General features: G+C 35.9%; 1 protein-coding gene across 5 annotated transcripts in view; it reads left to right on the top strand.

Annotated features, from left to right (window-relative positions):
• myo16 (myosin XVI) overlaps positions 1 to 5,217 on the top strand; it is a 133,959-nt gene extending 128,742 nt beyond the window's left edge. For 3 of the 5 annotated variants that reach the window (XM_015393166.1, XM_015393168.1, XM_015393165.1), the window contains exon 35: positions 2,544 to 5,217. In XM_015393166.1, coding sequence (XP_015248652.1) covers positions 2,544 to 2,705 — 162 coding nt within the window. In that variant the 3' untranslated portion in view covers positions 2,706 to 5,217. The remainder of the gene's footprint in view (positions 1 to 2,543) is intronic. The other 2 variants (XR_001481802.1, XM_015393169.1) reach the window with 2 other exon arrangements.
• Positions 5,218 to 13,378: the final 8,161 nt, after the last annotated feature.

Raw genomic sequence — 13,378 nt, 5'->3', positions numbered from 1 at the left:
TAGTCCTAGAATGATTGTTTAAGTTTAATTCAGGATATACAAGCTTAATGCACCAAAATCAGTAAAAGCCAATTGTTGCTTTAACACCTACAGAATGGAATATTACTCTGTTTCAGATAACATTTGGTCCCAGTCAAAATTATTGTAAAACTGACTCTGTAGCCAGTGTCACATTTTCAGTTCAATCCAAAACTTGCAGATTTAAGGCTGATTTATACTCAGAAACCAGGTCATCTGCATGTGTGTCGCAGTGAATGCAGATGTGCCGCTGCCCCTGCCGCAGACACTCTGCTGCACCTCTCCAAAACTGTTGCAGACCGCAGACAGTACTGCAAACAGGAGGCCTCTGATTGGTCAAATCTACATCCGCTCTACACTATCCGTATTTCCTGTTTGGTATCTTACCGGCTTGTTTTGTTTGTATGACTGCCATTGCAGAAAATGATTCGTGAATTCAGACTAGAGTGGTGTGTGAAAACGCTGAGACCCTTTTTCCACCTGGATCCTCGCTCTTTTTCGCCCTCATGTCCCTCCTTTGATGCACAAACTTGCCCCCACTTTCTCACCGCCTCGGCCGTATCTAGACCACAGCTAGTTCATGATTTTCCCTCTTGCGTTGTGGCATGGAATACCATAGTGAAGACCATGCTTCAATATTGGGCATAAATCAAAAATATGTGACAAGCTCACTGCGACACACTGCTGCGGGTGTATAACTACCCCTTTACACTCAGTATACATGTAAATAAGTGGACTTTGAAGTCCCTTTTTTTTTCACTGTGTTTTTAAGGCCTATCGCTGCCATGTCGTCAAATCAATAATTAATCTAAGTTGTGTTTAAATTGCAAGTGGTCCTACAGTCCTTTATTTGTGGAAAATCATATAAGAAAGTTCATGCTGATGCTGTACTATCATAACCCAATAAACTTGTTAACATATAGCAGATTGTAACACCTTGTCCCATTGTCATAGGTGTGGATTAACACCTTTGCTAGTGCTTTATTAAGCTGATCCATCAATTTCCGGAAATCTTAGGTTTAATTTAGAATGGATACTTACAGAAAAGAAGTTGGTAACAAAATGCCAAATGACATCACAGACGCTAACCAATAATTAATTTCATTTTGTAAATATATGTCTTAGCAAATGCTTGTATTATTGTGTAATCATTTAATACCACATTCACATCTTATCCGGTTATGTAGCTAGAAATCTTTTGGAGGTTATTGCATGAATGTTAAAAATTCTGCAACAGCAAGGTTAAAAACTAGAAATCTCTTAATATCAATAACAGTAAAAAACTATTTTCGATCCTTCTTGTTTAGATGTATGTGTGTTTATGTGAGCACATGTGCAGTCATGCTTTGCAGAAGGTCATGGTGTTCCCTCTTGTCTGCTGTTTCAGTAGCTGATGTTCCTGGCTGGCGCCAAAGCATTGAATAACCTAACAGAGATGTGTAAATTATGGATTAGATTCCTTAGCACTCTGCTGCTGCAGATGTTCAATCTGGGTATTTAAGCTTCTAGGGTTATCTGAAACATATGTCCAGGTATGTAACAGTATGTTGTTGCTGTTTGTGTATAATTGGTGTGGTGTTGTGACAGTGTCACAGAAAATGTACAGATCAGAGTACTTCTGCAGGGCTGAAATATAATAAGTCCTCCTAAAAGCTTTTTTTTATGACATCCAAGGGGTTTCTAGAGCTTATACAAAAATGCCTTTTGAGTTCCACAATTAGCTGATTGATTGGTAAGGAATATACCGGTAGACATCTTGGACATCCAGTCATCTGCAGGTATCTGGGTTATTGTTAACACATTAAACTGCTAAGTCTGTGAAATCAGGGATTATAATATATGGGCTTAACCAAAAACTTAGCAGATCCTCATAATAGGCCCGTAACTCGGCCACGTAATGAATCACACCAGACACAAATGACAATAATTTTGCTGTTCTGTGCATCAATTAAAGAGCATGGTCTCGTTATATGCCCATACAAAAAATAAAAATAAAAAAATAAAAACATTTGATCATGATAAGAATACAACTATATACCAAAAATAATCCTTCCTGATGGTATTTTTAGCCTAAATAGAATTCCAGCCCTGGGGTGAGCAGACATAAACAGATATATGTGCCACCTGCCTGCAGTATCACTGAAAGATTAGAGAGCCAGATTGACACAATGGTAGGTGCTACTTAATAGAGCCCTGCTGTCCTGCAATGCATCAAGAACAAGCAACAGTTTGTCCATGTCAGAGACTTCAATATTAATTCAAGAAACCAATTGACAGCAATTCTTAGTTCAAGTAAATCCTCCCCAGAACCTCCTATCAAATCAACAAGAAGAAAAAATAGAAATAGAAAATAGAAATGATTTAATTCAGTCCCATCAAAAATAAAGTCTGAACTTTTCATCCATATTTCTCATGAGCCATACATTTGCTTGATCATCTCATCTGTCAGTGTAAAATGTCTTTTTCCTGCTATTCTCTCTTCCTAATCCAATCCAACTTTTCTTTCTCTTTACAATTTGCTACAGCAACTACGTCTGACCAACAAAGATGAAAGCACCACCCTCAGGGAGCTTCTGCGCTGGCGGCAAATGCAGTGTGAGGGGCAGAGTCGCTCTCAGCGGCGTTCTCCTCAATCCCCACCACTGCCCCCCACACTGCTGTGGACCAAAAGGAAGGCCTCCCCTTGATCCTGACACAGCTATGGAATCTGAAGTTACATCTCCCAACTTTTCAGTCAGAATATACTTTTTTCTGTATTTTCGCATGGGCCAAGAACCTTATTGTCCATGGGCTACGCTAATGCCCTGAGCCCAGAAGCATGTGCTTAAGCCCCTGGGCTGAGGCTTTTGCTTTTCCTGTATTTGCACTGACTGTGGAAGATACTCTACCTGATATGATATAAACTCAATGTGCACAGTGTCTATAAATGCATAAACAGCTGTTCCAGTGAAAGTGGGTTTTATCTTTTATTTTATTTATTTAAAAAAAAACAGACATATAATAGATAAATTATTTTAACATGTCTATTTATTTTCACCAAAGCGATGATGTCCACATATTGGAGGCTGAACCTAAGAGCAAATAACTCAGGTCCTGAATGGGCCTTTTATCTCTTCAGTCTGTAATTGTGAATTGCTGCTGCGCACAAATGAGTTTCCTCCCCACAACATGGTGCTGATAATAGTAATGATAACATGCTGTCTTGTGATATTCCATTCAGTTCTTACATGTGCACATTGCGGTTCTTGCATGTGAATTTGTGAAGTTTACAAGCAAACCCAGCACCTTTAGGAACTTCCAAGATTTTAGCATCAGGCCAGCTCGGGCCTGCTTAGGACCTAAGTGCTTCTGTAGCTATGGCAACAAGCTACCAGGGGTCAGGATAACCCCTAGTTTTATTCCGAAATGCACTTCTCTTCCTCCTTATTTACCAGCCTTGAATAAAAGCCCTCTGGTCGAATTCCAAGCCACTGCACGTACCTTTACAGTTAAAAAGAGAAACTAAAAAGGACTCTGATATGGTTCAAAGTGTAAATGTCTCAACAGAAAGGTATGTAGTTCATGTTGTGATCATGAAACTGTGCCAAAGTAAAAAATATGGCTGAGGCATTGCTGTTAAATATTTCTTTTGTTCTTTGATGTACAGACTGATTTAAATAAATAAGAAGTATTACCTCTGTTAGGTGATTATATGGACTGAGAAAATCACCGTATATAAAAGAAAAAAGGGGATCTAAAGTAGGAACTTAACTCTCATTGTGTCGTCTCATAAGCGCTGTTAGGTCAGAACATATGAGGGCTCCATTTGAATCAAATTAATAAAGCCCACAGAATTAAGTATTAAACTTTTTCTTAAAAAAATGCAACCCACTTCTATTTTTGGTTTAGTTTATAACAGTATCTTCCCCAAGAACTGAACATCCTGTCTTTTAATGCCTGCAGATCAGAGGTGCTGCTTTATCTAATCTTCAAATAAATTGTTTTTGTAAGATCACACTTTATAACAATGTTTTTTTTTTTACATCTCAAATAAGTGTTTATAGACATTCATGGGCCTAAAGAGTTTCCTTTTTTTCAGTTCATTAATTTTTTGTAACCCAAGTGCCAAATATGCTCTCAGTAATATTTATAATAATGTTCTGAGGCTAAGTACAACATAGCTTCATAGGTTTTTGTTAATCAATGAGCTTGTGGCATAATTCTGACTGGGTATTATTTATTTGCTTTTATTTGTGGGCCTAGATGAACATAAGTTAACGGATTAGATTCTTGGCAGGTACAAGGTTTAAATAGTGCAGGAATCTTCAGTGAAGTTGTCTTAAAGCTTGGTTTATACTCGCTGCATAGAATGTGCCGTCCCCGCCCTAAGTGCGGACCCCGTGTGCAGCCTTGTTCCAAATGGGAGGATATAAAGTTGTTCTCCACAGACAAGTTTGCATGTACTGACATCAATTGTGGTCAAATGCAGTGTTGTTACTGTTTAGTCAGACTGAAAACAACAAACAGGGGTGAGTTTATTGGCCAAACTTGTGGTACAAACAAGGATTTAAGCTACTTTTTCAATCACATACAGCATACTTAGAGTGTGAAACAACTACCCTCAATATATATTGCATTCATCTTTTATTTAGTAAAACTATGTTTTTTCATATGTTATTTTTTGTGTGCAGCTGGTAAACCTATATAACCTCTTTTTTCTGTAGTTGCCATACACACACCTACCATCCTTTAATGATTATACATTTTAAATTAATAATACTGCGCTGGCCATTTTGGAAGCAGGACGTCAATTGTTCCCTTTTTTTTTCTGCATTTCCGCTTTTTTTTTATTTTTATCACTGCCCCTCTCTGTCAACATGTTAACCGTGTAGAGTGATTTTATGGGCTCGCACACATCGCACACAGTTCCACACAACAACCCAACGCATGAATATATCTTGGCCTTTAGTGCTTCCTGTTGTAAAACCTAGTGTTTTAACCATTAAAACATATAAGATACGTCTGAAAAAATAGTGTCTAGAGTTCCTCTTTAATTATAATTTTCTTCCATTTGCACTGAACCTGTATCACTGTCAATGAAACACTCACACAGCATGATGCGGCCACCACTTTGCTGATGCACTGTTCTCAGGCTTGTATTCCTTTGTTGTCTCACTGCAAAAAAAAAAAAATTAACCTAAATAAGTAGTTTTTCTTAATATAAGTGCAGTTTTTTTTTTTTTTTTAAGAGAAATTATGACACACTTGGACAATGGAACAAGACAATTTACATTAAAAATAAGAATAAAACAATTCCATTGTCTCATTTAAAGTGCATATTATCTAATTATCTTATATTGGGAGTAAACATACTCTATTCTACTGGCAAATCATCTGATTTACCTACTGAAATGAAAGGTAAATACACTTAATTTAAAGCATTTTTACTTATTTCTTGATTGTTTTTGCAGTGATCGAAATGCAGATTTATTACATTGTAGATTAACAGAAGACGACATAGGAAAACAACTAGAAATCTGAAATAAAACTTTTTTTTTTTACTAGCCAATTAGTCATACATTGATAAGAACATTTAAAGTAGTTGTTGGAGTTTGCATTGCCAATAATTTGTATGATTGTATTTCTTCATTGTGTTTTACTGCTGCTGCCAATTAATGATTAGAGAGCAGGAAAATAATTCAGATTCCACCCATGAAATGTTTTTCATGTTCATAGTCCATAAATAACTGAAATTAAATTGTGTATTTGTAAAACAGAAATCCCAGGATTTAAAGCTAGCCTGAGCCTCTAAAGTTTCAAGCTCCTAAAAATGCCTGTGTCGACATCTTATCAGATTTGTGTGTTCAGTGTCATTAAGAAGAGCTCACACACAGATCAAATGGACTTCTGTACAGATTCTTCCACTGTGTTCTTGTCCTCCAGTGACCTCTAACCCCACATCTATCCAGTTATCATTCCTGCATTTGACCCCAAGTCGCAACCTTATTTCCAACTCAACCCCGCCCCCCTCCTGTGATGGATAAGATTTGCTTTACGGGTGTTTCCATGGTAACGTCAGTGTAAATAGTGACTGGTGTTTTAAGTCCTTTGCTTATTTTGCAGAAGAGCATAGAGACTGAAAGATGGACAAACAACACAGAAGTGGTGCAAAAAAAACAGGGTTTATCAAAACCCTGAAATTAAAGAATGTTTTTGGGTTTGATGCAATGACTGAGAAGCTGGAAGAGATTTATTTTAAAAATGTGATTATTTTCTTTTTTTTTTTACAATGACTTGTTTATTACCGTTGTTTTTTTTCCCCCTATTTATTATCCCCCTCCCAATCCTGTCACTCTGCATTTTCTGTTTTTCTTTTTTACTGATACAAAACGGATGTTTAATTTTATTATATATGCTGTTGTTTACTCCACAATGTTAAAGTGGTATTTTGGTTGACCTTTGCATGGTGCAACTGTTTCTCCATAGGTTCATCTTGGGAGATATGCCTGAATGATTAGAGATGCTAAGTATCAATAGCTCTAATTGATTTCTCATTGCCATTGATTACCCACAATGTGTCAGATTGATTCAGCCTTACAGACTAGAAGCACAAAGGTGCATGAGGATTTAGGGGATTTCCACCGACATTTTCAACAGAGTATTTTGAAAATCTAACTGCAAACATATTCCATCTTTGAGTGTTGATAATATTCTTTGTAGCTTTGTGGTTATGCTCTTGCTTCTGAAAAGAATATACTTGACTGCTTAATGTGAATTATGTCCTTACCAGTTGTGTATGCAATTCACTTTTATGTGAGGTGGCTCACATTTACTCCATCATGGAAGTCTTGTGTGCCGCAGGAAAACTACAAACTCTGTCAAGAAATGAATCTGATGCAAACACAAGCAAAAGATAAGCTGAACTTTGCTGTTCATCTATAAAGGATACAAATTATTATTCATAATGAGCAGCATTCAGGTTACCTGTGTGATTTTTGTGTATAAACCATGAAATTAGGCTTTTAGCTTGCATGATCAATATGTTTGGATTTCCCATACCATACACATGTTGAGGTGGAAAGAAATACAGACTATATAATATGAAAAATATGTTTTTACCACACTGTGAACCCTTTGCCTCCTATTCATACTGACTGTCCACATTTAAGGCTGTCATGCACATAGTACACTCTGGCAGGTCAAATACTGCCATTCATCTCTCTTCAGCAGGAATCTATAAAACATCCCCTTAGAGATTAGCTTTCTGGTGCTACTATCAGCGCTAAATGGCGATTCTCATCTAGTTATTCTATTATTTCTGCATCTAAAGTAAGGGGAATGCCACTGCCTTTCATTGTTTTGTTACATGATTTTTTATTGTAATCCTCTTTTTGTACATGACATACAATATATTTTCATTTGCATATGAATGTGTTTGTGAAAAAAAAGATAGTGGTATTTCGTAAATATTATCCCAATGTTTTATAATCCTCTACCCTGTATAGCAATAAAGCACAGCTGTGTCTATGTCTGATTCTCTTTGTGTGTACAAATAATATAAATACTAATCTATAGCTTATTTCTTTAGTTAAACAATTGAAACTGAAATCTGAAAATTGTATGGGATGTCCTTATTAATTTTTTTTCAACTGGTTCACTGTCACATGATGCTTAAAGGGCCTTTTTTTTCTAAAGGGTTAATTGGAAGCATTAGATTTTATTCAGTGATAAGAAAACTGAATATGTTTGTATGTTTAACGTCTTCATTTATAACTAATTATTCTAAATTATTCATTCTAAATTAATAATTCTATGTATTGTTTTGTTATTATAATCAATTTTAAGCTGTTTATTCTATTCTTTTTTTCTCTTCCATTAGCACTTTCTTAGAAAGTGGTTTCTAAATAAAGCTGCACTATACTGCCAGACGTTTTGTGTCATACTACCAAATCAATGAATGTGGATGTTCCAATCACTCCCATGGATGCATATAGAAAAAAATTGGTGAGGAAATACTTGACATACCTTCATAGGGGGGTATGTTCCTTTTGGTAAAACAGGGAAAACGATTCTTATTTCTTTTCACTTCATAATTTTGTACAACATTCCATCGTCCTATTACATAATATTACCATACAATACATAGCAGTTTGAAATCTGTCCCCATCAGTTTTAGTCCATCTATCACATGCATGTTTTTTTAATGCATAAACCGTTATCTGGATGTGTAGTGATCAAAGCATTCTTCTTTAGCTTAGATTTTACCCCAAAAATTATACATTACCTTTTTCTGACATCTTAATTTTGGGTAGCTTTAAACTCTTTAACCATCATATCCCTCCTGGTTTTGGCTCCTTTTGTTTCAAGGTATTGCAAGTTTCATGTGGCTTTCTAACACCATTTATGATCTAAGCAATTACTTAAGTGCCAAAATTTACAGCTATAACCTCCAGGTTCTACTTTGGACAATCAGTTCTTTATGGGGATTTTTTTCTATTCCTGTTGTTTAGCAGTTGATTTTAGCAAGTTATTTTGAACATACAATAGGGGAGCGTCTTTGTGAGGGTGTGTGGGTTACTGACTTAACTTTATATTGATTTACAGATGATGAAAGCTTTAAACTATGTAGTCTTGTGTGTCTTAGTGAACAACTATGTAGACTGACTGTATGAGTTTCTTTGAAGGGTTTTTGTTTGGTTAAAACCATCTGAATAAATTAGAATGGGGACTGCAAGATGATGCTTCTTATCCAACATTAGTGTCTGACCTCAAAAACCCTCCACATATTCCTCATCCCTCTTTTAAAAGAACAACTTTGGCAAAGTTTGAGGCGTTAAATCTAAAAATGGAGTCAAGATATCACTCAATTTAAGTGTTTTGTTGAAAATTTTGGGAAACATTGTATATGAGTAAAATTATTACATAAAGGAGGACGCCTATATCACTTTAGAAAAGTTGACTAAGACATATTGGTTGGTTAGCATTTCGGTTCTATTAGTAAAGGGTGCTGTATTGTCACCTGTTTACAACTGTGTTTAAGTACACACTAAATTAGTTTGTAAACACTCATTTGGGTCATGGATAAACTACTATGTACTAAATCTTTATAGCCATAAAAAAATAACAAAAAAATTATCATTTCTGCTGCATAAGATGCTGACATGCATTAGGCCTATATTTGTCACTTTAGTATTCCTGTTTGAATAGTCATGCAAACATAATTAACCTCCTAAATAATGAATAAAATGTAGGGGGAAATTAAATAAAAAGAGCTTCATCATACATAATGGTAATAAAGTGATGATACTCTTTCCATATGTAGCATTTGTTCCACTGATTTAGAGAAAGGGCAGCCACAAACAATCTTTAACCTGTGTTGATATTTAATCGTTAAGAAATTTTCTCAGTTAGTCACTTAAATCTACTCCACAACCTCTTGATTTAAACACATTGGGGTTTCTATTTACAAATGTTCAGCCAAAGAGATTCATGCAGTCATATTCTCACACAATTTTCTTTGCCTTTTCTCTAAAGTCTTTTGGTGTGAAATACATGTGTGAAAACAAGCAGATCTTGTCTTAGTAAAGCGACATTTCCCAGGATGATGGGAGGCTGCACCTGAGGGCAATACGTAAGCAGCGGTAGTTTTTATACAAAGTCACGTCAAGACAAGCACAGCTTAGCCATCTAATTGCTTTAAACCTAAATAATTTGCCAGCATTATTTATTGGAATGTTTCTCCAAGCAGCAGTCGGTTGAACGCTGTGCCTTAGAGAATGGGAGCATGCGTTTGAAGTTTGTAAGTGCATGCCACTGTAAACATCTGCTGCTTCAGGGCGCTGAGTCATTTATTGCAGGGAGTGTACAGTGCATTCTCTGAAATAAAAAAAAAAACATTCAGTAGCTTTCATCTGTCAATAAGATGATTCAGTATATATTTGTATCAGTAGTTATCATTCTAGTTATCTCATTATTAAGGGGAGATTAGAAGAATCACAAGAAAGAGATGTTATATACTTCCAAGTGGATTATATCACTTTGGGGGCTTGGTGGGGAGGGATGGGCTAATTTCAGATTTAAACAAATTCAAAATATTCAACGCCACAATGACAAAGTGCCTTCCTTTAACCCTTCAATCAGCCAGAGCTGCAAAGGAAGGATTTGGATCAAAGCCCGTCTGTCTATTAGAGAGGACCAGTCAAAGTTCAACTGACAACACGTACCAAAGGTGAAAAATTACCATTCACAGACACTTTCCTGACAGTCTGACTGAGCTGCTGCCATTTTTAACCATGCTTGAATAAATAATTATTTTCCTACAGTAAAACAGAGCTGATTGGAGATATACCCTGAAAATTTGCTGCTTGAATTGTAATTTAAAAGTCTAAGGTGAGAAATTGTTTTTGTACTATATTATAATTTGTTGCTGACTAAGAGGTAAAGACGTAATTCGATCGATTTTAGAATATGTTTTCAGTAAGAGGCTAGGAAAGCAGCAGTTGCAGCACTGTGTAGCTTGTAAACCTTTTATGATTTTTATGATACATCAATAGTTTAAGGAGATAAAGGTTTGCAGGTTTTGCTGTTGTTATATAAAAGTACTCAGAAATGCTCCCAAGTTCATCTTTATTACAGTAATTTACTACTGAAATACACCTAAAACTTTTTTTCAAAAATAATGTGTTGCTTACAGATGAAAAAAAGAAAAACATCCTTGAATTGCGGCCTGCTTTTTTTTTTTTTTTTCGAAGTTAATGCATGCTTTAAATGATTTCCGCTCCAGCTGCAAATATAGTTTGAAGTTATTATGCTGAACACGAGAATGTGAGCAAACAGCATTTTCAAAGGCAGTAAATCAATTAGGTACATGGTACATGTAACTAGATCAGGGAGTCATTTAAAATTCTGTGAGCAGGATTCCAGCATAATTACCACAATCACTGAGGTAATGATTTCTCAACCCTTTCTTTGCCTTTTTTTTTTTTTTTTGTGGTTTAATTTTCATTATGGAAATCCTGTAATTACACGTGTATTAATGCATATGAGGTTGACACATCACCATGTATGCAAATTTTTCACAGCGTTGTTGCATTGTTCTACATAATCTCAGTTTTCTAAAAAATAAGTTAAAGCAACCAAGATAAACTGTTTGTTTTTTTCTAACAGACATTTTAAAAAACATTTTATAATGCTACAGTAGTAAAGCAAATTGTGATTTATATAAGGTTTATTTAGCTTTGTAAATAAAATTATTCATGCAGTTTTTTACTATAGGATTACACCTGCTGAACAGCAATCAAGAACTTTGTGTTAGTGATTACAACAGCCGTATTCTTTTACTTTAACTTTCAAGACTTTCAATTGTAGATTTGCAGCTGTGCTTGATGTTACTGTTCTGAGGAATGATCTGTTTTTGCATTCATGCATAGATCCACAGCCTACTAGTTAGCCTTTAAACTCATACAGAAAGAAAAGACAATTAGAAGTATTTTCTTGATATAATTACTTTAGTCTTTGGCACTTAGACCTTGGCAGGAAACATTAGCGCTGAATTTTGCTTTGATATGCATGAACAGGAGTACAGAACAGGGATGTTTCCCCCAGGTCTGAAACTGGTGGTGGAGTGGAGATGGATGAAGTTGGTCTGTCCATGACTGCTATATGGAGAGATCCGGAGGACTGCGTGAGCTGATACTAGTGCTTCACTAGGGGACCTGAAAGATGGAATTCCAGCTTGGATAACACAGGTTGCGTGAATCTGTCCATGATGAGCAAGCATGAAGCGACAGTGGAGAGAAAAATTCCCCATTGGGAAGAAACCTCTGGCAGAACCAGGCTCAACATGCCAGTCTTCTGCCGGACTCCTGAGATGATACAGGGAACGCTGTAAGAGTCAAGGAGGAATTATGAAGCTTTAGCTACGATGGTGGGTCAGGGTCATCTGAATCAAAGTCAGACATTAGTTCAACCCCAGCCTGCACTTGGGTAGCAGACTGAGATGTGGATTTGGAGACCCTTTTAAGATAAAATCTGGATGCTGATTAGTTTTTGTGGAAGTGTGGTTCAAATCTCATTGGCTAGCAAGGATAAGTAATCAGTTTCTTCAACTGATTTTCTGCCTAGGCTCCATTTAAACATTTAAAAAGGCCAATAATTTTGCCCTGTTTTTCTTTTTTTAAGTGTTTGATTTAAATCTATTTATCAATACCTCCGATGTACTAATCTACATTCATATTTGGTGGGCTTGTTAGATCATTTTGTTTTTAGAATGAAAAAAACATTTAGATACCCTGGTTAGCTTCATAGATAATAATAGATAATATTATTTGATAATTGGTAGTCATTTTTTTTTATTAAGCTAACATTTTTCCTCCAAATTCATATTTAGTGTTATCAGAGAGAAAAAAAAAATAAGTTAGACATCAGATTAATTCTCTATTAAAGAGACCCATGAAATGTCAACACATCTATTTGATTATTTCTTCAGGGATTAGAAGATCCACCATTAGAGGGTCAAAGGTAAAGAGGAAGCTACAAAGTAAGCCCTGAATCAAACAGGGAGCAGGTTTTTGTCATTTGGGCCTCTTGATGTTTTCTACAACCTTTGCCTTTTGCTTTTTTAGATGTTTCTTTTTTTTCCCAGGACCGTGACAAACTACTAGTCCCTCATGGAGACTTAAAAAAAAACATTGATCATTTGGCTTTTATTTGTAATACAATAATAAAACTTTTATACAACATGCAACTGCTTATGTATAACATTGGTGTCATCACATAGAAAATACTTACAAATAAAAATAGATAATTTCTTCATATATATACTGTACAGACCAAGAGTTTGGACCCAACTCATTCAAAGAGTTTTCTTTATTTTCATGACTATGGAAATTGAAAATTCACACTGAAGGCATCGAAACTATGAATTAACACATGTGGAATGTGAAAGGTTAAATGATAGAAGCTAGGAACATGAGGTAGGGGCTACAGTTAAAGGTATGAAGAAGGGGCCTCTATCTAGAAAAAGATAACCACAGTCATAAAGGTTGGCAAAATTGGCTGTGTGCTAATTGCTGATTGTTTTTCATTCCCTTATAACCAAGTCTTTTTTCTTTATCTCCACATGTGCCCCTTGAAAAGCCCCGGCGCCCCCTAGGAGAGGAGTGACTCACACTTGTACAAGCCCTGCTCTAGGGAGTTTGATTGGCTGATAAGCTGCTCATCATCATAGGGCAGGGAACATTGGTAATCAATAAAAACATGTTCCCTCCTAATTCTCCCATTTTCAAAGTCTTCTAGCAGAGCAGCATCAGTCACACACCATTACCTACAGGTGTAACAGCAGCATTAACATTTTACGGGTATCAGAGTGAAGTCCTACGTT

Source organism: Cyprinodon variegatus, unplaced genomic scaffold, assembly GCF_000732505.1.
Source record: "Cyprinodon variegatus isolate N-32 unplaced genomic scaffold, C_variegatus-1.0 Scaffold628, whole genome shotgun sequence".
Lineage (NCBI taxonomy): Eukaryota > Metazoa > Chordata > Actinopteri > Cyprinodontiformes > Cyprinodontidae > Cyprinodon > Cyprinodon variegatus.
Note: the sequence above shows the minus strand (reverse complement) of the source record. Positions and strands in the feature narration are given on the sequence as shown.